The sequence below is a fragment of the Motacilla alba genome, chromosome 1A (assembly GCF_015832195.1).
Source record: "Motacilla alba alba isolate MOTALB_02 chromosome 1A, Motacilla_alba_V1.0_pri, whole genome shotgun sequence".
NCBI classification, from domain to species: domain Eukaryota; kingdom Metazoa; phylum Chordata; class Aves; order Passeriformes; family Motacillidae; genus Motacilla; species Motacilla alba.
Window position 1 is genome coordinate 6839742 of NC_052031.1, and position 24153 is coordinate 6863894.

The following is a 24153-nucleotide window of genomic DNA, read 5'->3' on the forward strand; positions in this document are numbered from 1 at the left end:
TAAAAAAAATTAAATATTTATTTTGAATAACAAGCTTAAGTTCAAGCTGCATTGTTGGCAATGTTGGTTTTAAACACAGATCACAAAAGCGTGCAGAAAATTGTATTGAGCAAAGAACGAAATAATACTAAGAATTATACTAAACAGCTGCTGATTTTTAAGGAAACAAAAAAGGCTTGTAATCACTATACAAAATATAAAATGTATTAAACACTACCATCCACAGAACAGAGGTTTATTTTAGTTTGATTATATTTAAAAATTATTTGTGTAGTTATTTATATAGTGAATTGTAAATGAATATTATACAGTAACCTCCTTTTGGTCTGCAAAACCTTTGTTGCACTATAGCACATCCAATCACGTTGCAAAAAAAAAAAAAGATTTATTTGTCCTTACTATCAATAAAGAAAACAATCATTGATAATACAGTAAATATTGTCAGGTCTACAAATAATGAAATTCAAAATGACTCCTTCGACTCTGAAGCGCTTTCCATGCAAAAAGTCAGCACTTGCTGTTTAAACTGTGTGCACTACCAAGCAATGTCCAGGGTCGTAGATGCTTCTGGTAAGACTTAACTTTACCAAAAAATTTAGAAAATAAAATAAAATATATTTTTTTTTTAAATCGAAGATTGAATGCAATCATGCAACCTCTTACTACTGGGTAACCCACTGTGTCTCTTGTCAATTTATTGCCTTTCTGGAATATCACTCAAGGCATCAAAATTAGATTCATGATAAATATACACATAATGAAAGGACACAAACTGCTATTCGACACTACTACTGGTAATGTCTGTGCTACGTGAAAGCACCTTTAAAAAGAGCCTATGCGGCAAGAGATAAGTGTCTAAAGATTCAAAATGAATCAACAGTATTGGATAACAATATAATTCTCAACTCAGAAGCTGCCTCAAGATTAGGTGCATCTTCAGTTAATGTAACAGGAAAAAAAGGCAATGGATTTTATTATTTGTATCCACTCATAAACTGACCTAAGGCCACCAGATGTGCAGACACAACAAGTTTTCTTTTCTTTTTACAGTTCTTTAAATTGTAGGATGATAAGGGAATAGATCTATTCAAAAACAAACAGCTATTTCATCTCTATTAAGAGGTGGCACCGGGCGTGGGGTTCACGTTCTGAGTGGCCACCTGTGGTGCCACTTCAATGATCCGGGGTTTGTCTATAATCCTGGCCGTGCGGTTGCCCTTCTCCACAATGCCAATGATCCACGCCTGGTGGCCTTCGCCGTATTTCGGGGACTTGATCTCGGCGCAGAAACGCGCTGCCTGCTCCCGTGGTAAGCAGATGAGGAGGCCTCCTGCAAGGAAAGAGAGCAGAGCGTCACAACATCTGACTGAGAAGTATTTCAGCCTTGGTCTGCCAGAGCCCTACTTGGACAAGCGCTTGGTGACTTCAGTGGAGTCTGCTGAACTCCAAAGGCTCCAAGAAAAGACACAGGAGAAGTCCGAGCTGTGGCTCTACAGCAAGATGTGCCTGAATGCAGTGTTTAGTTTCATATAAATGAAGCCAAATACACACAAAAGATGTTGGCAAAAGGACGTGGTATTGATGCCAAGAAATGACATACTGAAACAACACCAGCATTGTAACCTTCCTCACAGGACTGCAGAGTGCCTCTACACAGAAACATTTTGGATAAAGGTCATATGCAGATACCTGTAATCACATATTGGTGGCAGCTGATTCTGTGAGTAATCCCCTTGCCTGCAATGAAATCATTCGTCCAAGCAGGGACCAGTGCCCTGCTGAGAATGCAAGAGGCAGAACATGAAGCACAGGCCTGATCCAGTGCTCCCTGTGACTGCCCTTGTGACCCCTTTGTCTGACAATTTTCTAACCTTTCTAGCCTTTCCTGTAAGTTTTTTTTTTCTCAGACACAATAGAAATTACTTCATTTACTAATGAAGGCCTTCAGAAGCAGCACAGTAATGAGTTAGCAAGCTCACCATTCCACAATTAAATCCAAAAGCACTTCCATTCTTAGAATCCCAAAGCACTGAAAAAGATAGGCTGGCAAGTGAATTGAAAATGTTTGGAGAACACAGGGAGAGAGTAGATTCACACCCCCTGGCATTTGGGCACATGCTGAGCCTCACTTCTCTTTGACCCAAAGCATTCTCATCCTCACAAGTTCTGCCACCAGCTCTGAGCCAGCTCTGGGACAAAGGCCTCCACCGCTGAGCAGGTCACCCTGGGCTCGGGTGCCACATCCTCCTCCTCCACAGGCAACTCCTCAGCACAGTGGGCACCTTGATGTTTGCTTTTCGAGCACACAGTCCCCTCGGTGGTGACTAAAGACACTTCATTTAGGGCCATGAAGAAGCAGCTACTGAACACGAGGAGTTAATTAAAAGGGTAAGAGGGAGTGTGAAAGTGATTTTTTGAGATTCTGTATGAAGAAAAAATGTGCCAGCCAAAAAATGCCTACCTCTCTGACATTTCAAACTTATATCCCAGTATTTCCATCAAACACAACAACAAAAAACCCGTAAGCTTGAATGACAGTGGCTGTAACTACTCCAGATGCAACAGACAAATCAATTGCAAAGGAATTATGTGGTATTCCCATAGAAGGCTCTAAATCCAACTGAAGAGAAACTTATGTCAAGGTGCAAGTGAGTCAGGGGAGATGTTTGCAAGTGGCAGTGCAGAGAAGGTGCAAACTAGCCAGAAGGGAGATGTGCAAGTATGGTAAAAAAAAGGAAACAAAGAGCAGAAAAGTAATCTTCACTAAAAATTTTTTTCACATGCATGCTCTTCCTGCAATTTTGTATCACTTGTACACATACCCCCCCTTATCATTCTCTGGCAAGACCAAAAACACGAACAAAACTCCAGTTTCTGCTGGAAAAAAAAAAGCTCTTCCCACCTGCTGGCTACATCCCAGTCTGATCAATAATGCTTAAAAAGACCATGGGCTACTCTCAACCAGCAGCAGGCTTCCTGTATGCAGGGATTATAGTTATTTCTCTGGTACACTGACCAGTCTCTTTAACCCTTTGGGTAAATCCTTAAGGTCTTTTTTAGGCCAGTCTGTGTTCTTGGCATTCCCAGCTGCTCTGCTTTTTGGGGATTGAAAGGATGCAGCTATTTGGTGTCTGTCCTGGCTTATCTGTGTAAGAACAAAAGGGATTTTTTTTGTAAGAGGCTTTGAACATTACTGATTTTAACAAGTAGTATTTCAAGCAGGGAAGTAGACAGAGAACACTTCAAAAGTAGGCCAGACAAAGCTCTGTAATTAAGAGCAGAGATACAAATAGTTCATGAATCAAAACCAAGTCCCTGCTCCTGCTAATGGCTTTCTCCCGCAATGACTTACAACACGATGACATCATTAGCCTTGCCTCTTGTCAGGCACTGACACAGCCCTTCTTTTCCATCCATCTGCCTATTTCCACCCAATCTCCACAAATACCAAGTTGCTGAGATACCTCTACTACACTAAAAGAGTCATCTGACACCATCCAAAAGTTATTAGGACTGAAAAATACATACATGTATCAATGTCCCAAACAGATAACTCTGACTTATCTCTGCAAGTAGCCACTCTAACAAACAACTCATTCTTTTGAAACCAAATGCCCAATTGCAACTTTAACCATTACCATGGAGCTCCCTAAAAGAGAGTGCAGAATAATATAAAAGTGCAATTTTAGGAGACTACACCATTAGCAAGACTGCCTGAAGGATGGAAGGGATGACATAATACATCTTTTCAACACTGGCTTTTGTCAACAGGTGCCCAGCAAATGCGCATAGGGGGAAAAATCCCAACACAATAACCTTAAAATCCATTCAAATCGTTTTCCAGTAGATTTCTCATTGCCTGTACACTCTGCAGAAAAACATCTGTTGCCAGATGAAGAAGCTACAGACAGAGCGTGTCTAGAAGTTGAAGCCAACAGAGAAGAAGTGTCAGAGTAAGCAGAGCCTTGAGCAGCCCCAGCAGGCCTCCCCACAGCTGGGTATCAGGCACAGCAAGGCAGGCCCTGGCCTTCACATAAATCAAGCCCAGGACAGGAGGTGTGCAAACAGCCTGGTCTGAATGCTAATGAGCCGTGCCAGAGCCTGCCCAGCTCACACTGCTGACACACACCAGGCCCTGCACTGCAAGCCTGAAGCCTGTGGGTGGTTATTCAGCTTCCTGGCCGGCGTGTCCACGTGGCTATGGATCTTCTGGGGATCTGGCAGACACTGCCCTGTGACAAATCCCTGTGGCCACCCCTAATCTGAGAAACACAGCGCTGTGATCAAATCAGACAGATGTGTTTTGAGGCACCCGCAGTTCACCACCAGCCAGATCTGTCTCGCTGGTTTTCCCATCATCATCCATCTCTGCACAATGCAGCTGCTCAGCATTTCAAAAAGACCTCTTGCTCACTCCCAGAAGAGATTCTGAAGTCAAGCATTTCCCACTTCCTGGCAGTGCATCCATCTGCACAGTTTTACATTCCTGCAGTGAAAAGAGAATTGGGTATCCCCAAGGTGCAGGACAGGCAGCTCTGAAGAAGTAAGCACTCGGTTTGCAGCTAAACCATTCCCACACCAACTGCTATCCAAACCTCTACTACAGCCACTCACCTGCAAGGGCACCTTGCAGTTCCAGCTCTGTATCATCCCATATTTTGGGCTTTTTCCAAATAATATGTGTACTGGCACTCCAGCTATGTGGGCTCCTGGGTTTTAAGATTCTGACTGGTATTACCAACCTTATTGACACAGCTTGCCAAGCTGCCACCAGATATTTCTGCTCCCTTCTGACTGACTCTGGATTTGGAAAGGGTTCATGTCCCATATCCTGTTACACATCATCTGAGCCACACAGTCTCTGTAGGACACAGAGTCTGCTCAAGCACAGAGGGCCAAGGAGCAACTCAGCAGATCAGGATAAGCTACGTATTCACTAGGGGAAAAGTTTATTGCTCTCACTGTGATGTTTTTTTTCCAGATCTTCAGACTGTTTTGCTTCAAGGGGCCCCCTCTGTTGTGAACTGCAGAGAACGTGGATAATACTCCTGGAGAGCCAGAAGATGGCAGGGAAATGAAATAAGAGAAAAAGACAGATTCATTGCTACATCTCTCCATTTCCCAAAGAGAAAGTAGAATCAGACTAAATTAGAAAAAAAAATTAAACAGAAGATCCAAGATGAAAGTTAAGCAGAAAGATATCCAGCAGATGACAGTGATCATGCTCATCAGAGAAGAGCCTACTCTTAATAAGGCAACTTAAAAACCATCAGAAGTTCTCATCACCTGATGACTCTGTAAATGGTTTTTGTCCACAGCCAAGTTTTCAGTGCAGTCTGTTGTACCCACTGTCACTGCAAGTGGCAGCTTTATTGAACTCAAGTAATAAAAGGGTCAGAAAGCAACATTTATTTTTCTGCTACTTGTCACAATCCCTAAAGTCAGAAGGAAAAAAGGTGTAAGCTGTATTCTTGGATGTCTGTGTGCTGTGGACAGAGAAGGCCTCAGCTGCCAACACTGGCCCATCCAACACTAAATTTTATAGCACCAAACCAAACACCATCCTTTGTCAGGCAAAACTACTGCCAGTGGCTTTGCTTTTGAGAAAACCATGCCAGATGTGGTGGAATTTCCAGATATCCACTGTTCTGGAGTTAACAGAGGAAAACAGGTTTCTAAAGAATTCAGAATCATCACTAACTTCTAACTGCAAACTGGAGGGTTGCAGGGTTTCTGTAACAGTGTTCCACATGGGAGCAGAAGACACTCGGGACAGGATGGTGGTTTGGAAGTCTGGCTGAAGGAATCAGTTGTGACCAGCTGTGTGGCTGCTGCTCATTAGCCTGGCCAGGTGCCAAACCAGCTGAGACTCTCAACACACAGCACCAGTTTGTGCGTTTGAAATGGAATTCTGAGGTGCAGGTGTAGGGAAGGAAGAGGGTGGCAGTGCTGTCACCTACCTGAAGTCTCTGGGCAGGTCCCGTGCATGAGGCCAAACATGTTGCCACAGGCCTTACTGACAGCAGCCATCTTGGCCAGGACAGGGAGGTTGTGGATGACAAAGGACACCTCGTTCCGCTGCTGCTTGGCAAGGTTCTGTGCATGGCCCAGGATCCCAAATCCTGTGATGTCTGTAGCTGCATGTGCATTGAACGTGTGCATGAGTCCAGCAGCTACAGGAGAGGGAGAAATCAGAATCAGAATCAGATCCATCAGAAAATACCCAATTATCAGGAAAGCGCTTTATCAATATTGTGCACAGCCCAAATGAAGTTGCATACCCTTAATGCAAACCAGGTTGGGTTAAACAAATAAAATAAATAATATCGTGCTTGAAGAGAACTGGAATTCACCAACAGTGCACGTAACACTTAAAAAATTCAATTTGTATTTAAGACATTAAATCATGCTGAAAATCTGTCGTGGAAGTTGCATTTATGAGCATGGGCTATTAGACGCGTGCTACTCATTTATATTGGCAGTCTAAGAAACAGGGGTTTGCTTCAGATCCAAACTTCCCAAAGCTGAGGGCCAGGGACGTTCTGAGTTCAACTTTGCTCCACTAAGGGCAAGGACCAGACACAGCTCAGTCTTCTCACACCTGTTCCCCTGCCGCCCTGCAAGGGTGACATCAGAACTTGAGATGTGGACACTCACAGTTTAAGAGCTGAAGAACAAAGCCGGCGGCTGGGGAAGGGCCCCAGCCTCCCCACCTACACATTCATGAAATTCCTGCACATTTGCAGCTCCAGGGCGGGAAAAGGGCACCCCGGCATGCAGGGCAATAGCACCAGTTAAGAGTGTTTAAGCGTTGTTAAAGGTGTCTGACAAGAGTAGAGTAAAACAAAACCGAGACCACTTTGACTTTCTTTGGGCGCTTCCCAATGCAGGAGCAGGACCGAGTTATTTTCCATAAGGCAATGCTGGTCATTTATCTTTCCTGGAGGGTTTTGACAAATAATGAAAAACCAGGGGGATGACATAAGAAATGAAAACTGAATAAATGGGAAAAGAGATATTTAACTATGCCTGTTCCTTCAACTGAGAAGTAAGGAAACACTTAATTCAATTCTCCACTCTGCCAAAAGATACTTTCAACAAAGAAGGGAAATCCTGGATTAAAACTTCTAGGGTAAAAGCAGAACCTTTCCTCTACCAAAATTCAAAGAAAAAAAGAAAAATCAAAACAAAAAAAACCCACAACAGGAAAAAGACAAACAGGAAAAAAAAGTATATTCCACATACATACTCCACACTTTGAAAAACACAGTACAAGACCGAATTAAAACAAAGTTAAAATTTTTTAACAATCAAAATTTAAATTGAAGCTTACATAAGTTTAGAGCTTTTCCTTTTATTTTTATTTATTTCAAATTCTTTTAATCTTATCACAGCCAGGCCCTCTCTATGCAAGAAAACAAGGAACAAATCCAAGATTTTTCGCTTTAAAACATCCTTTAACTCACTGGGATGTTACTTGCAGCACTCACATGAGTCATAATCATATCCAGCAGCTTTGTGTTTTTGCTGTATAATTACAAGAGGGCGTTTGATTTTAATTTGCTGGTTTTGCTAACACTGAACAGCAGAGAAATGGGGCAGAATGAAAGGGATAAAGTGGCTGTGTCACAATTCCCCAAGGCAAGGAAATGAAATGGATATGGAATTGAAAATACTCACAACCCCTCCCCTCCAAAGCACACATCTCTTCTTACCTGTCCTGTTCAGCCGTGCCATATTCATCATTGCCTCCTGATATGCTAGCTCTACATCTTCCTGCGTTACCACAAGTTTGATTTTATTCCACTTTTCAGGCTAATGGATGGAATAAAAATGTTTCTTTTAGATTTTCAGTTGTACATTTTAAAGCACACCCTGACCACTTAAAAAACCCCAAACCCTTAATCCAAAATGTACTTTTTTTAACAGTTAAAGAGGGTAAAAATGCCAGTCAGGTGTGTGCCTTAGTCTGCTATACCCCAGCAAAGTTCATTTAAAGATCTATTAGGCACCAAGTACCTCAAATCCTACTTTCAGCAGCTGAGTGGAGTGGAATAAACTACCCTAGGGAAAGAACTCCTTCAAGGCAACTCTCTGGATTGAACTCCACAGTCAAATTAAAAAAAAAAAACAAAAAACTTTGTTGCTGGATGTTGAGATTTGTAATTTCTGGCTTCTTGGGTTTTTAAGAGATTGTTCTTGACTTCACACCTGGGCACTTTGATCAGGAAAGACCACTGATATCCACCAGTCCTGGTCAGAGGAATGTATGCTGAGGCAGGATATAATCACTCTAGTTTAGGATGAAGGCAGTTTCATAAACCTCCTTTACAATTTAATACCAGCATCTTCCACCCATTCTCCAGTGTCTGGTCTGGTCTCATCCCTTCATCATATTCCCATAAATGCTCTTTGTCCCAGAAGGGTTTCACAACAATCTAGGAAACAGTACCTTTATAAAGGGTAATTGTTTCATTCAAAGCTGAAGTGATTCCAGATCCAAAATGAAACAAAGCAACTACTTTATTTTAAAAAGCCACACTACAAACTGATTTAACTTTTTTTTGGCAATGAAAATAAAATTACAGAGAACTGAAAGTTGGAAAACACTGGATTTTTGAAGCCACAATATTTACACTGCCATTCCATAGAATAAATATATAGAACAAATATCTTACTTAACAAAAGGTGCAGGAACTACTAAGAAATGGTAGGTGATACTACACTAGGGAAGGACCTTGTCTTAACAAGTGAGTGCTGACTTCAAGGGGTGTAAGAGAATCCAGAAATGGCAAAAGGGGGAAAGACTGGTCAGCCACAATAAATAAATTGTTAAAGAGCAAGGAACAATGGCAGTGGGACCAGAGTCTCTGATATTAGGTTGAACTGGAGCTATCAATTAAAGAAAAGCATTTTTGTTTACACAAATGAGAGACCAAGTCAAAAAATAAGATGTGGCTGTTACAGAGATGACAGAATAGTGATTATTCTTACTCTGGGAATGACCGAAAAAAATCTGAGCAGTCATTCTGCCTTAGGTTTCAAAAGCAGCTCTGAGGCTGATCACAGGACAGAAACTGGTCAGATGATGGCAATGGCAATCACAAACAATGTGGAAGCAGAACTCAAGGCTGAGGGTAGAAGAGCCACAAACACAGGTAAGGAGAGGAAAATTCCTCTCCACTACAGCAATCAAGGTACTGGGGTTAGTCAACAGGGAATTAGAGCGGAAAAATTTGCAAAAACTCCCAAACAGGTTATAAAAGCAAGATTGGATTTCCAAATAGGAAGGGTCTGTAGACAACAGCAAAGAGCAAGAAAACCCTCTCTTCTCTGTAGGGGCACATCCCAGCCAATTTCATGCCTTTAAGCATGCATATCTCTACACTCTAGTTTACCTTTCTTGCCTACACATAAACTTGCTATACTATACCTTCTCCCACACACTTTTTAATATGAAGTTCAATTCCCCAACAAAATTTGATTTACATGTGGATTTGTGATGGGCAATTAATTCTAGTTTCACTTTCCCGGTGCTTTCACAAAACACAGCTAAAGAGAAGGTAGCATAGCTACCCAGAAATTTTCCTACCACAATCAAAGATCTATTCTGCTTACACATAATAATAGCAGTATTGATTTCCTGGCTGTCCTTATTTTCAGACCAGGTTTTTATGTTTGACAGTTGAGGAAATCAGTAGTATTTGAAATATGTGTAAATTCAGAATAGCCTTAATTTGCAAGTCTGCTCATGAGTACAAGAAGAAGATATGTTAAGAAGTAAGATTACGGCCAGAAAACATACTATGGAATTGGGATCTTGTTTCACTTCATTTTCATATCAAGATTATCTGAGGCCCTGATCCTTGTATCTGTGGAAAACACAGGACTTTGAAGAGGTCGAAGTTGCTAGGCCAGACCCTATGAAGAAGGAGAAAAATATTTTTCCCTTGTTGCTCACACTTCAGACTCCAATGAAGGTTTAAGCTGGTTAGCTCCCACTTTGCTAACACTAGCTGTGTTAATTAGAATTCATCTGACAATGCAGTGGCCAACAGCCAAACCAAAGTAGATTCCAGCTCACTCCTCTGCCAGTCTTTTGGCTCAGGAGTCCCAAAAGTAGAAAAGATGCATCTTTTTAGAGTGTAAACTGAGCAGTTATAATTCGGAAGTCACGTACTGGGAGCCAGACAACATAAGCAGATGCCAATTTTGCAGTTACTTTTCAGTTCAGTAGTTACATTTTTGCCTGAAGTAACAGATGGAAGTATGTCTACATCCATAACGCTGCTAGAAATATTCTTACTGAATGCACAGGGCAATACATGTGAAACGCAGATAAACTTTCATGTACACAAGCAGAAAGCCCAAGAACACAGAGAGCATTCTTGGCCTAACTGCCATCAGCAAGTGTTGCCAATTACTTTGGCAGGTGGAGCAGGGCATAATGTTGCCCAGGGTGATAGTCTGTTGTTCTGTTAGTAAACAATTTTGGTTATTACAGCAATGCCTGAGAAATAACTAAGAATTAGGTGCAATTAAGATGGGCTCACTAAGCACAAAATTGTAAATTGCCTTGATTCCAGAGGAATGCTACACACAAGTAGGGAAGGCTGGAGCATGTCAAGGAGGAAGGAGGAGAGAGAGAGGTGACAGATGACTCCCATCTGAGCTGAACTTTGTCATGTTGAGGGAATGAGGAAGGTCATCGTTACACCTCTTCCCTATTTCTTTTTTGCAGTGTACTCACAATATCTAGCCACTGGTGGACAGCTACAGCCACTTGTGTTCCCAAGGGTTTAGTTAATACAAGCACATCTCCTGGCACTGCATTGTCTGGCCTGGAAACAAAGAATTCATATATTAACTACACAGTGAGGTTCAAACATGTTATTAGCAATAAGTGCTGATAATTACATTTTCACAGAGCCACAAATCTTACTGCACAGTTAAAAAACTGACTAATTGCAGAATTACCCTTTGGGATTCATTGCCATGCAATATTATTGAAGAAAATGCTGCAAACTTGTTTAAAAAGTGCTAATCCTTCTTTCTCGGAAAAAACAATGCTTGCAGTCAAACACACACCAAATTACGCCTCATCTTTCAAATTTTTTGAGAAGACATAAGAGAGGACAAGGGAAAAAATGTACCTTTTTTACCCAGATAAGATATCCAGCATTAGGATCATGAATGAGTTCATTTGTATAGAGTAAGATGCCACAGTGGGACATTCAAAATCAGCTACTGTTAAATGGACAGAATGCTCTAAAGACAGCAGTTCTGTAGTTCTCTACAGCCATTAACAGGATAATTGGAACATGGTTTAGAAATGTATGTATAAGTGTGGCAGAAATTTATGTTCAAAACAGTCTCCACTACCTTTAAAGATTAGATGCTTAATTCTCCTGTCAAAAAAACAGGATCAAAAAGGACTGGGGGGTGGGGAGAAGTAAAAGGACATCCTGTTTAAAAAAAAAGCAAATATGTACAAAGAGATGTAGCATCTTGTTGAGTGCTAAGGACAAAAGCAAGCAGAAGGTACTGCTTTATTCATCAGAGACACACTACAGGATCACAACACAGTGCTTAAAGGATTTTACTGTATCCCTCAGACCAGTGCCTTTGATTGTTTAGTGATTTAACTTACATTATAAATTCATTAGGCTGACAGACTGTCGTGGCCACTCCTCCTAAAACAATCCAGGGATTTAACACTGTTTGGCCACCAGTAACAGATGTTCCTGCCTCTTCTGCTGCATCTTTGAAACCCTGGATAATTAGAGGCATCACTTTGTCTCTTTCCTAGAGATCAAAACAGAAGTCAGAGTTCCATACACAGCAGTGCTAGTCATTGCAAGACTGGTCCAACCAAATGCCCTCGTGGCAAATAGTTCATGACAGAAAAGCAACCCTTAGGAAGAGTCTGGCCTCCTGAAACCTCATGTTATTCCCCAGAGTTACAGCTTTACAGCTCTGTGTGGAAGAGGTGCAAAGACACTCTTACATTGAAGAAACATTGTCCAAAAGGTCAAATAAGAGTAATTAGAGTTCTGGAAACTCAGAATAATTATCCTGCTGTACTCGGGTACAGCCACAGCAGAGGAGTGCTAAAAGGCAACATTTAACCAAGATGGCATTTGGGCTCCAATAACCATCAAAGTTTCAACTTACAGCCTTCTAAGAATAAACAGTAGTTCCCTTTTTACTACAGCAAAACAAACATACCTGCTGATCTCTTCCACAAAAAAAACCAAAAAAAAAAAACCAAAGAGCAAAGCCAACCCATAATCATCTATCCAGATTGATGGATGAATTAGCCATCAAATGCTGGCTTTTGATAGAAGGAGGCACCCCATTTTGGTGGGGATGAAGGCAGCAGATTACAATGCCACAGAAAACCAGACTTTTAGCACATGACCTCAGAATGTTTATGAGGCAAGATCCTGTGAACTAAGCCACTCAATAAGACCATCTCTTCTTCAAATAGCTTCAAACTTTGAGGAGAAAATACACTAAAGGTGTATTTTTTGTAAAAATACACATTCTGAGCACATTTAGCTGTTTGACTCTTCCTTCAAGAAAAAGTGTTAAAAGTCTTACCCTATCTGTCATTTTATTGCTGATTCCAAGGAGCATCAACATGTTGTCGCATTCTGTGACCCCCATGGCATAAAGGTCACTTAGGACATTGGCACACGCTATTCGTCCCTGAAAAACAAAGAGAGACAAGAAAAAAAAAATCTGTAGCACTCTTGGTGAATGTTTAAACACTTTCCACAAGCAAAGCTTCCAGCGCGAGTTTGCACTCTTCACAGCATCAAGACACCCAGCTGGAGACATGGTATGATCCATTATGTGCTATGTGCCCACCCAGAAGTGCAGGTATCCTTCCTTTCACAGGTATGGAAAGAATTCTTCCCAGCTGTCTTGGTCAGCACACTCTCCCACTGACTCCATAGGAATCCCAGAGTTCAGACTGGATGCCCAGCCTGAGAGGCTGAAGTTCAGATCAGCAGTCTGTCCCTGATAACAAGCTCTGTTTACTTAATGTGGTATATTCCTGTTAACTTTATTCCAGCACAAAACTGTACATCCTGATAGAGATGGCCATGGCACAGAACTCACAACTGCTAGGAAGTTAATCCAAAAAGCACATACTGCTGAACTTGAGCATCAGAATATGCAGGAGACGGGTCCTTGATGAGAAAGATGTTTGTTCCCTGCTCTGCTCTGGAGGCCATGCCTGCAATCCTCAGTTTCTAGGATAGAACTCCCGTTCCCGGAGGATACGGCTGTGCTGCCAGCACACACCCACACTGGGCTGCTTCCTCTGCTCTGGGAATGACAACATGTACAGGGAACAGAGAAGCTCAGGGCTCTCAGGAACTGGATTTGCCACCACTGGGGGAAGCTGTGTACCCCCACCATACACATATATGTGTGAGAGAGATTTATCTGTTTATCTGTCCCTTTCCAGGTGTCAAGATCAGGCTGAATTTTGCTACAGCACCAACAATTTTACTGACTGTTGTGCGTGCACGTGAGTATCTCCACTAACAAAAAATTGTACAAGAGACAAAACTGTCTGCTGAAGATTGCTCTAAGAAGTCAGGAAGCCGACAGGACTGAGAAGCCATCACACACATCACATGAGGTTAGTAACTCTAATTCTACTAAATTAATGGATCTGAGTCAGGGTTTCTGAGGTATGGACCCAGCACAGATGAGACATCAAGTTTCCTGATGAAGATGCAGAATTTCCTCATACAGGGTGTGCCCTAAGGGACAATAAGATATTTTAAAATATAGGACAAATTCTGTTGTGTTACTCTGGAAGACTCCATGCATTCCATGAAAGTTGTTTTAGGTTTACAGCAGCAGAACTGAAACCAGCACCCGGCTTTATGATTTTAAGTCCGTGCTTTTCATTATGTTCAAAGGCAACATCACCATGGTAAAAGCAGCAACATGCTTATTCAATACAATTTGCAAAAAGGTAATATTTTCAGGCAGTTACTGCTCTCGCTGATGACATGAAACAACATCTCCAAATCACAAATACATATAATACAGTTTTTCATAAATTCAAGAGAGTTTTCCATGGCATCAGGGGAATCCCTGATATTTGGAACAGGAATATATTTTAATAATTCAAATTTTAAACTATTAAGAAAAGACTTGTGTACTGCACTATTTGATGGATGTTAGCTGTTAAATTCCTATAGGCCTGCCATTTCCCTTTTGTGGAACTATCAAGCCATTCTCTGTTATCTTCAGTATTTACCAAGCAAACTGCTGGTTTGTGCCCTGTTAGGAATGACAAATCAGTTTTTAAAAGCATAAGCACAATACTTCTGATAGTCAGAGGTCAGTCTAATAATGCTTTTGCCAACTGCCAAATCCACTAGGGAAACAAATTCAAGGAAGTGCAATTCCCAAGTCTGAAGGAGCAGAGAGAACAACACAGGGCTCTTGTGAACACCAGCAAACCCAACAGGGCTCACAGACAGGAGTCAGCCTGGCCAGGTCCTGCAGGTCACCCGCCTGCTTGCACAGGGCCCTGAAACACAAAGATCCATGTGCAGTGCTAAGAATTATTTGTAGGGGCAAAGGATGAAGAATCAGACACCCATCTTGAGTGAAGGTTCTTAAAACAGCAACAAAAAGGTTCCTGGATGGAAGGGGAAAGATGTACTCTCTCAAACCAGCCAGTTCCCTGCTCCTGTACTCAAACAGGCGTCTCCACAGTGCTACAACAGAGGTCAGCATCCAGTACTAGCCCCAGTGGATTGATACTTACGACAAAACCTTTTTTGGATTGCTTGTAATTTTTCTAATAAGCCATTTAAGCTAAATAAATCCTATGCTTGGTACAGATTTTACAGGTGTACATCCTAGGGATAATTTTGCACATGGACTGAGCGTTTTCAAGGACAAAGTGAAAATGAAGGAGAAAGAGGAAAAGAAGGAAGAATGATTTTGCATATAACTGCAGAACTTAGTCTTAAAATAAGCAGTACAAGAGTGAAAGCTGTTATCTGGAGCAGAAATAGGAAGTTCAGCTGAGTCCACAAGCAGTTTTGCCTTCCTCAGCTGTTTCCTAATCTCTTCTGTCACAGCATCCAGCTTGGAGTTCATTTGCACTTTCCCTCTTTGCCTCCTCTCCTCCAATTAGGAAGAGAGATCAGGTAAGGAGCTGCAGGTAAACCCTGTGCACAGAGAAAGGAAGAGACTCTAGATCAGGGAACACCCAGTCCAAACCAGACAAGAAGTGCCTGGGTAAGGAGACTGAGGGGAAGGGCAAGGAAAGTGTGCACTGCAGGTGAGTGATACTGGTACCATAGTAACAACAGGCATGGGCCAGGGGACACCTGGATTTAAGCCAGGGAAAGAAGCAGTTGGAGAAGCAGGGTAGTAGTAGCGTGTCCCAAGCAGAGGCCAGAGAACACCCCTTTATACAGCCTGGACACCAACTCAAAATTCCCAAGTCTCACAATTCCCCTGCTTCTAACAATCATCCATAAACCCTGTGGCAAACTGTATTTGACTGTCCTCTAACCAATGTTGGTCCGCACAAGTAAGAGGTGATCTCTACTGTCCCCTGGGCTACTCTTGCCCTCGAGAGAGAGGTCTGAGCAGAGGGTCCAGGAGCAATATCCTGCTCATGATCCTCCTGGATCATCACTGGTGGTATCAGCAAGAAGGCTTGAGACAGAATCCCCATCCTCAGTGAGCTCTCAGGAAGAAATACACATATATAAACAGATTAGGAAGTGACCAGCCACCAGATTAACATAAATGCCCTCAAGAATGAAAAGTGATGGACTTAAGAGTCAGACAGCACCAAGGTTACAGCTGCTGGTGCATGTGGATCACAGCACAGACCGTAACTATGATGCAACCACTGAAGCTGGACTAAGGCCAAATTTACATTCCACTCCTACCACACTGACCTAAACCTCATCTGGGCACAGGCCCATCTATCTACTCCCTGTGGCATTTGTATCTCCAAACAAAGCAACCCTCCCCCTACACCACAGCCTTCAACACTGTCCCTCAAGTTTTAGTTACAAGGTGAGAAGAGAGTTTGTCAAATGATGAACTTGAACGCAGACCTCCAAAACATTAAAACATTTTTTCTCCTCTGGTCCCTGACAAGTTCCCACATGATATTAAAGCAACCCACTTGAATCAAATTTCTCAGGAGAGCTCAACAACTCCATACTCCAGAAGCCAGCCTGAGATTTTTGGCTGCTCAGTTTGCGGAAAGAGAGCTCTCCTGGAAGAGAAATTACAGGAGCTAGGCTTACATATGTGCACAACACGTGGTCAAGCATGCTAAAAAAAAAAGAAAAAAGATAGCCCCAGTCTCCAACTGTGTCTAAAACCTACCAGAGAGGTCTCACAGAGCAAACAAACTGACAGCAGCACATAAAACATTCAGCCACACCAGTGACAAGAAAAGCAGTGAGTCACATCCAAACCACAGAAAAGATGAATTCCAGCACCTTTCATTTAACATTTCTTTAAAGCTTTATTAAAGTATTTTTTAAAGCTCATTCGTTTCCCTGGATCTGTTCAAGTCAACACTGATCACTGCCACACATGCAGGAATCTCAGCTGAGACAGACTAAACATGACAGGAACACAGAATGAACCAAGGCCAAAGTGCACACACCTTCCAAGCAGTCATTTCAACGTGTCCATGTTCCGGTGGAGGCAGCACCACAGGAAAGCTGGTGCTCACAAGGCACTCTGAAATCGCCAGGTGCTATTGCCAGCTACTGACATTAGGTAGTTCCAGTTCTAACGGGTTACCTGGTTATTTCAATACTTAAAAAAGGGCCAATTACAATGTGGTTCTGCTTGTAAGTGGAGTTCACTCTCTGCTACTTCACAGGCTGCTCTTTTTCCCCTTTCTGGGATCTTCAAACCAAATCCCACAGAACAAGAGATGAAGGGAAATCTGAATTGAAGGTGGCAGTTCTCCCAACTTTCACCTACATAGAAAGCAGCACTGCAGCATTCCTGACCAACATGGGAGATTCCAGGATGAAGTTATGCCTTTCCCTCTTCGTGTCTATTTAGGAAAGACTCTGAATGCAATTAATCACACAAATAGCACCACATATCCAGAAGAAAATGTCAGAACTGCCATCAGGTTGGTGAGAAGCCCGAATCAGCAACAGACCCAAGAACCAAGTTTAGCCAACTTACCATCATATAAGGGTCATCCACAATAGGATAAATATAATCTGTCGTCTGGACTAATGACAAACCTCCATGTCTTAATGGAATAACACAAGTGTCCATCCCAATTCCTGCAAAGACAGAAATCCATGAGTGAGGTGGGTAACTGTATCCTGAACTATCTGTTGCTCTTAACAGAAGAGTTTATAAAACATGTCTGTGAAATACAACTCCTAACATTGCCTAAACAGACAAGGCAAATTCCTTTGCCAGAGAAAGCACATAGCACAAGAGGAAAAAACAAGCAAAGAAAGAAAACTCCTGGTTGGAACTGAACATAAGTGCAAATGGCTGAAGGCAAGAACTAAACTACAATGTTTTTTATTCTTTTGCAGCAGCATAACAGCACATCAAGAACATCTGTGCTTTTATGTAAGTACATTTAAAGTTAAAAGGAACTAAGTACACTGATACAGTCAAAAGCAAATAGGTTTTCCTGTCACTCTGATCTCAACAAAAGCACAGTGACAGTTGTGAAGGGACACAGCATCTCGTAAAGGACACTCCCTCAGTTCAGAAGGAACAGGAACTCCACAAGTCACAGCCCAGGCCCTTGGTGAAAGATGATGCACCCACTTGGAGCTTTAGAAGCTGCATTAGCCTCGCCTTGCACAGCTGGAAGGCTGCAGACCACCTGATAGATACAGAACTCCTTGGAGAAAACCACCACAACCTTTTCCATGGCAGTGGATATTTTTTCAAACAGAACATGTGATATTAGAACCTCCCAGCATTTGCTGCAAAGAGCTCACACCAAAGGGCCAGGTGACAAATCACAACATGCTGGCTGAGCCACCCTCCCCTGTGGATAGCCTTGTGCCCTGCAGCAATGGCAGGAAGCTTACCTCCTTCCTGAGCTGGCAGCAAGCTACCTGGAATTACTCCGCATGCCCCAAAGGGCAAGAGTCTTCAAAATAGCCCATTTTTAGGGTGCAGATGTCACACAGGAACTTTTCACCATGTATTAATGAAACACACTATCCTAGCAAGAGCTACAAACCAGTGTCTGGCAGTGTCCTGCACAGGGATGGAGCAAGTTGCTGTCATCTGAGGGGACAGAAGTCTGCTAGACAGTATACAGGTGGAGAGGATCTTGCCTCCCCTGCCTGGAGAGGAAAGAGATCTTGCCTTGGAAGAGCACTAACAAGCTCTCAAGCAGTAATTTAGGATTGCCCAATCTCCACAGAAGCTCCCAAGTCACTATGCCTGACATTCAGTGCCTCCAGGGAAGGGCACATAAGCAGTTACAGAGAAGTGGCTCAGGTGCAGGAGCTGCTTTGCCCTCAGTTCACCTTTCATGCCATAATGCTGCAAAACCAACTCTGTTAGACAGACAGACCAAGGGGCTAGGATGATGGTCCTTCTGAGGCTGTGTTCATGTTCCACCAAACCAGCTCTGAATAACAAGTGAATCTGTTCAGAGCTGTGACTGATTTCAGATCCGTAACAGTTCTGAGAATAAACATCAGATCTGCAGTTTCTTACTCACAGTCGTATTTAAGTTTGCTCTGGATAACATCTCCTGCAGAACTAAAAAGGGGAGAGCTTGAACCTGCTGCTGGCCACCTCCCTCCTGACTGCGTTTCAAAAGCATGATGCCTATGCATAGGTAGCAAAGTTACCTGTCTATACCTTTTAAGCACAGGACATCAAAGCCAAATATCACACCAAACTTATCTAAAGACACATTTGCTAAAGGGATACTCATCACAAAAGCATATTTTAAAAGAGATCTGAACTCTTCACCTTCTACTACAAACAGATTTTCTGTTACATAGTATCACACCTACACACTGAGGGCATAAATCTACTTTTATACCTTTTCATATAGCTGTAGAAGAAAAGTCTACTAGCAGTTCCATTATTGTTTAGAGCCTGTAAGTGTGTAAGAGAAAAGAAATCTAAACCAAACTATTGCTGATTTTAGAAAACTGCCAAACTGAAATGCTGTTGTGAACAGCTTACTTAATCTAGAAAAATACACATGAATAGCAATTTGGGGATGAAAAAAGATGGAAGTGTCCTCTATCAGGGAGTATTAAATTATGGTGCCACCCCAGCTTCACACACAATTACACAATTGCTGCTTAGATAGTTCATACAAAGATCCCCATTGTTTAAGCAAGAGCATGGGTGCCTTACTAATCTCTGATTATATTCAATCTCTACCAGAATAGTGGGTTGCAACCTGTTAGCCTGCTAATAGACAATTAGCAATATTTATATAATTTTTAATAAGGTTATTGAACACTAAACTGATAATAACTTCAGAATAAATGCTCCATTGATATTCCTAAGTTGAGGGGAAAAAAACCATTCTGCACTGCAAAGAGATTGAATATGCAGGGCTGAGTAAATAGACAAACAGAATTAAAAGTGTCATTAAACACATTATCTACATTAATTTATCTATATCAATATTAGGTACAGTAGCTGGTATCAAAATACCTACGTTTGCCCTGTTCCCCATGTAGGTGGCTTGTGCAGGTTGTTTTCCCTTATTGCTTGCATCATTGTGCAAATATCAAAGAGAAAGTGAAGCTGGCAAGAACACAGAGGTCTTGGAAAGGCAGCCTTTCCCAGGCAGCTTCTACAGGTGAGCAAAAGAGTTAGAGTGGGGAACAACGAAAGGACTCAAAGGAACAATGACAACTGTGAAACAATTTGCTCCCAGACAGCTGAAGCCAGGAGGTTCTCTTGCTCACTTTCTCTGACCCAGGAACAGAGGGGAGGGGAGGTGAGGGAGAAGGGAAATTCACCTGGGAGTAATCCAAATTCATTCATCCATTGCATCAAATTCCAAATGCAATGCATGAACATAAAAGTCTAGAAATTATCTGAGAGGATTTCAGTTTGCACAGCATCTACTGGGGGGAAAGGAAGGAGCAGACTAACACCTAAGCATGTGCCCATCACAATGGCCATTCCTGAGTGTTTTGCCTTGTAGTTGAGTGCACTGCAGGATGTTATAATTAAGATAATATTCTTGCATCCCAGATGCCAACAAATGACAGCATGAGATTCATTCTTCAGCTTTCTGGATGCTGTGCATGCATTCTACAACATACAATTTTCAAACTGGTTAAACTAACCACAAATGTGGTTGTGTCACTAAGTAAACCGAGCAGAAGGACCACAAATGTCCAGAGCAGCAGCTACTTACCCAACCTGGGCATAACTGCCCCCAAGAACTGTTCATCTTCCTGAAAATGGTTTTCTTGTAGAGATTCAAGCAGTTTCTGTAAGACATCCTGCGGCACTTTGCAGCCCGTGCCCTTCAGTTCAGTGAATCGGGTCAGACGGAAGCTCTTGTCCAGTTCGTAACTTTCGGGGTTGAAGGACTCCCGAACAGACATGGTTCTCCCACAGACTGCCGGCCTCTCCCACCCCAGAGCAACGGGATCAGTTTCTCTGCTGATCAGTCTTATTGAAAAATAAAAACAACAATTAAAAAAGAAAAAAGGAACATTGGAAAGTCCCACGACCTGCAAGACAATGTGTTTTCCACATGGTGCAAGTTAAAAGAGTGCTCGTTTAGGTTGTTCACCTGTTAAGACAGGTGTGCACATCTCACACAACTCATTTCCCCACGACTACAAAGGGATGACTCCTCATCCTACCTCCTGACATTTAAAACTATAACTATGCCAGGTGAATCAGAGAGAATTAAGTTCTTTTCCAGATATGCTGCGTAAGGTTTTCATTAAATAAAGAATCTAACGCTCTTACCGTCCTCATTTAACACAGAGGTAGTGAAAGAAATAATAGTTCCCAGAGCACAGGGGCCACAAGGCAGCCTGGGCCCTGATCCTGCAGCATGCTCAGCACAGACATCTGTTTGTACTCAGCCCAGTGTGGGGTCATAATTTTAGCCACTAACATATTAATCTCAAAAATAGGATGCTTTCCAAACAATGGCTCTGCTTCAGTCCTGAGGTAAGAAGCTGAAGCTTGATAATACACCTGTTCTCCCTGGGAGAAACACAGTCCTGGTGTTCTGTTGGTACAGGTAGCAGAAGAACAAAGAGGCTGTATTTAAGCAGAGTAGTTCACCTACAGGCATGCCAGTTTACCTTTTAGCACATTCACGGACAAAAAAAAGCTGAAAAGTTTCTTGCCTCTTCAGCCCTTTTTTAGTCAACTAATGATACAGAAAATCAGAGAATTGTCCATTAAAACAGTAATGTAAAAAGACACTGATGCAATTCATTTAATAAAATTCTTAACAATGCATGTCTAATTTTAGAACGTTTTTCCACTCTGACTCACATCCACCACACTCCAAAACTAATAAGAGGCCTAACCGAGACACTGACTTCTAAACAGGAACGGCTGTGATAAAATACAATTCATCTTTCTCAGAGAACAAGTTTTCAGGAATTACTAAAAGCAATCTGTCTAGTAGTAGTTTCTTAGAAAGCAAGGATCCTATGTAATAGCAACAAGAACAGAGTTCAGTGGCATCGCTGACAAAACCTGATACTGGCGGCTATGCCCTAATGAGGTTAAGCTGAAAAGAAGAATTCAAGGGACTCGCATTTGCCAAGTTCAACTTTGCTAAATGAAAGAAAGAAGTAAATCTACAGACTGTGCTGTATCTGCCCTCCACAGCACTTACTAACAAGCACATCTGTTCCATAAACCTTTAAGTCAATTTATTGTCTGTAATTTGTAGGAACTGAAGTTTTAAGTTCCCTGAGAACTTTTTGATGTGGAGCCCAACTCCCCTTCACTGTGTTTTCCCTCCTTCTCTGGGAGGTGTGGCACTTATTTAAAACAAATCTTCCAAAGCCTAGGCTCGGGCAGAAATCCAAACTCTAGTTACAAGAACGTGTCTTGGATGAGCAATGAATTCAGTTCCTAGCCGTTGTCTTCCAATGCAAGACACTAAGCACTTGAAAAAAAAAAAAAAAAAAAAGTGTCTGGAAAACAACCTGTCAACAGAAATAGGAGACAAAAGCTTTTCAAGGAAGGGGGGATTTTTTTTTTCTTCATTCTTTTTTGACGCTTCATTCTAATTAATTCCAGAAAAATTATAAAAAGCAGCTTGCCCCACAAGAGAAATATCTTCCTTCATCTAACCAATAAGTGCAATAAGCTTAGCACCCCCTGCCTACTTACACAGGGATGGATGCAGAGGCCACAGCCTACCAGGAACTTTTTGCAGCCTTGAGGACTGTAAGGACACAGTTCCCCCGTTTGAAAACAACTCGTGAAACAAGCAAAATTATTTCATTTAATGGAAAACATCCCCAGTGCAAGAATACAGTAACTTTTCTAATAAAGAGCTGATTAAAGCTGCGTGCAACTGTGTAATTCACAGACTCCCATGGGAGCAACATTCCAAGTTTTGGTGACTTTGGTGGTCACAGCACCGAGCCTAGCAGAGTTCACGAAGAGTTTGGACAACTCTCAGGCACAAGGTGTGATTCTCGGGGCTGCCCTGTGCACAGCCAGCAGCCGGACTGATGGCACTTGAGAGTCCCTTGCAACTCAGAACATTCTGCGATTCTGGCAGTCCATGCAGCAGCATTGCGATGTGAGTGACAAGCATCCCTCCCCAGCAGCAGACACCTCCTAACCCAGACGTTTCTTACTTTAAAAGAGCGGCATAATAAATATTAAAAGCTAAAGGTTAACCCTTGCCTTCCTAAACAGCAGAGAGAGGGGGGCACGGGAGCGAAAAGAGGGGGAGGGAGGGAGAACTGGAGCCAGGTACATACCCCAAAGAAACCCCAGCGCACCCACCGCCAGCCCGACCGCCCGAGACACGCGAGGCGAGGCGCTGCAACCACCATCGATCCGGGGAATGCGGCGGGGAGCGCTGCGGGCAGACATGGCTCCGGGACACCTTAAATTTCCAGCCGCTGCCTTTAGAGGCAAACCCGGGGCCTTCGCCGCCGCTCTTTGTGCAGCCGGAGAAGCGGCGGCGGGGGAAGAGGTCGAGGAGGAAGAAGCTGCGCTCGGAGCGGCGGTGGCAGCGGCCCCTTCCCGGGCTGCGGCGGGGACGGAGCCCGCGGGTGTCCGACCGCGGTGTCCCCCGTGTCCCCACGTGCAGGTACGGTGTCGCCGGGGCGGGGTTCACCCCTCGCTGGCGGGGACGGCCGGTGGGATGTTGGGAGCAGCACCCCCCCCTACACCGACACTCCGTAATGGGGAGGGAGAGGAGCACGGGGGTGGGGGGAGGAATGGGGGGGGAAAGGAGGGAAAAGGGAAAAAAAAAATGTCGGCGGGCGAAAAATTTAACCCGTCCGCTGCCGGCGTCCAAATTTTTTTAAAGCGGCCGCATCGCGGTGAGGCGCTGCCCCCCCATCCCCGCTCCTTCCTCCGCCCTTCCCCCGGGGCCGGGCCGAGGGAGGGCGGCGGGGCCCGGGCCAGGCGGGCACCCCGCGCCCCGGCCGCGCCGCGCCACCCCCCGCGCCCGGCCCGGCGGGAACGGCGGAGGCGAATTCCCCTTTAAATCTCCCCGCCTTGCACCCCCCCTCCTCCTCCTCCTCCCTCCTCAGGTCTCCCTCTCACCGGCTCTCGCCGCCTCCTCGCCCTCCGCCTCCTCCCGCGAACGGGACTCCCAGCGCGGTCCCACAATGCACCGGGCGCGACGGGCTCCCTCAGCGCCGCCTGAATAGAAAATGCCGCCGCCGCCGCCGGGCACGGGGGGGTTAAAACCCCCCCCTTTTTCCTCCCTTTCCCTGCTTTTCCCTCCCTTTCCCTCCCGCCTTCCCGCGCCCTCCCGCTCCCCCTCACACCGCATCCCACGCGCGTTCCCGCGCGGGGGCGCGCGCCGTTGCGGCGCGACATGTCGCGACACCGCCCGCCCCTCAGCGCGGCACGTGTGGGCAGCCCGGGTGTGTGTGTGTGTGCGGGGTCCGTCCCTTCGCGCAATCCCGCAGCCATCGAGGC

At 43.7% G+C, this 24153-nt stretch overlaps 1 protein-coding gene and 1 long non-coding RNA gene across 3 annotated transcripts in view; one reads left to right on the plus strand and one right to left on the minus strand.

The window, feature by feature from the left end:
• SEPHS1 (selenophosphate synthetase 1) lies at window positions 1-23899 on the minus strand. Of its 2 annotated transcripts, none has more exons than XM_038154532.1 (9): window positions 23773-23899; window positions 20417-20676; window positions 17221-17324; window positions 12604-12711; window positions 11651-11805; window positions 10751-10841; window positions 7716-7815; window positions 5961-6173; window positions 1-1330 (listed from the first exon to the last, which is right to left on the minus strand). In XM_038154532.1, the coding sequence occupies exons 2-9, from the start codon at window positions 20607-20609 to the stop codon at window positions 1116-1118; spliced, it is 1179 nt and encodes a 392-aa protein (XP_038010460.1). In that variant the 5' UTR covers window positions 20610-20676; window positions 23773-23899; the 3' UTR covers window positions 1-1115. The 2 variants fall into 2 exon arrangements, with proteins under 2 accessions (XP_038010460.1, XP_038010461.1); XM_038154533.1 differs by lacking the exon at window positions 23773-23899 and adding an exon at window positions 22977-23680 and having other exon boundaries at window positions 220-1330.
• The window catches only part of LOC119708309, a 4952-nt gene continuing 3972 nt past the window's right edge, over window positions 23174-24153 (plus strand). Inside the window, exon 1 of the long non-coding RNA XR_005259032.1 lies at window positions 23174-23311. This is a non-coding gene — a long non-coding RNA (uncharacterized LOC119708309). The remainder of the gene's footprint in view (window positions 23312-24153) is intronic.

Coding starts and splice junctions, on each gene's coding strand:
- SEPHS1 (XM_038154532.1), bottom strand. CDS start 20,609: ATGTCTGTTCGGGAGTCCTTCAACCCCGAAAGTTACGAACTGGACAAG. Junction 11,806..12,603: donor GCAATAAAATGACAGATAGG/GTAAGACTTTTA, acceptor TTTGATCTCTAG/GAAAGAGACAAAGTGATGCC. Junction 6,174..7,715: donor GGCACGGCTGAACAGGACAG/GTAAGAAGAGAT, acceptor CCTCTCCTGTAG/CTGCTGGACTCATGCACACG.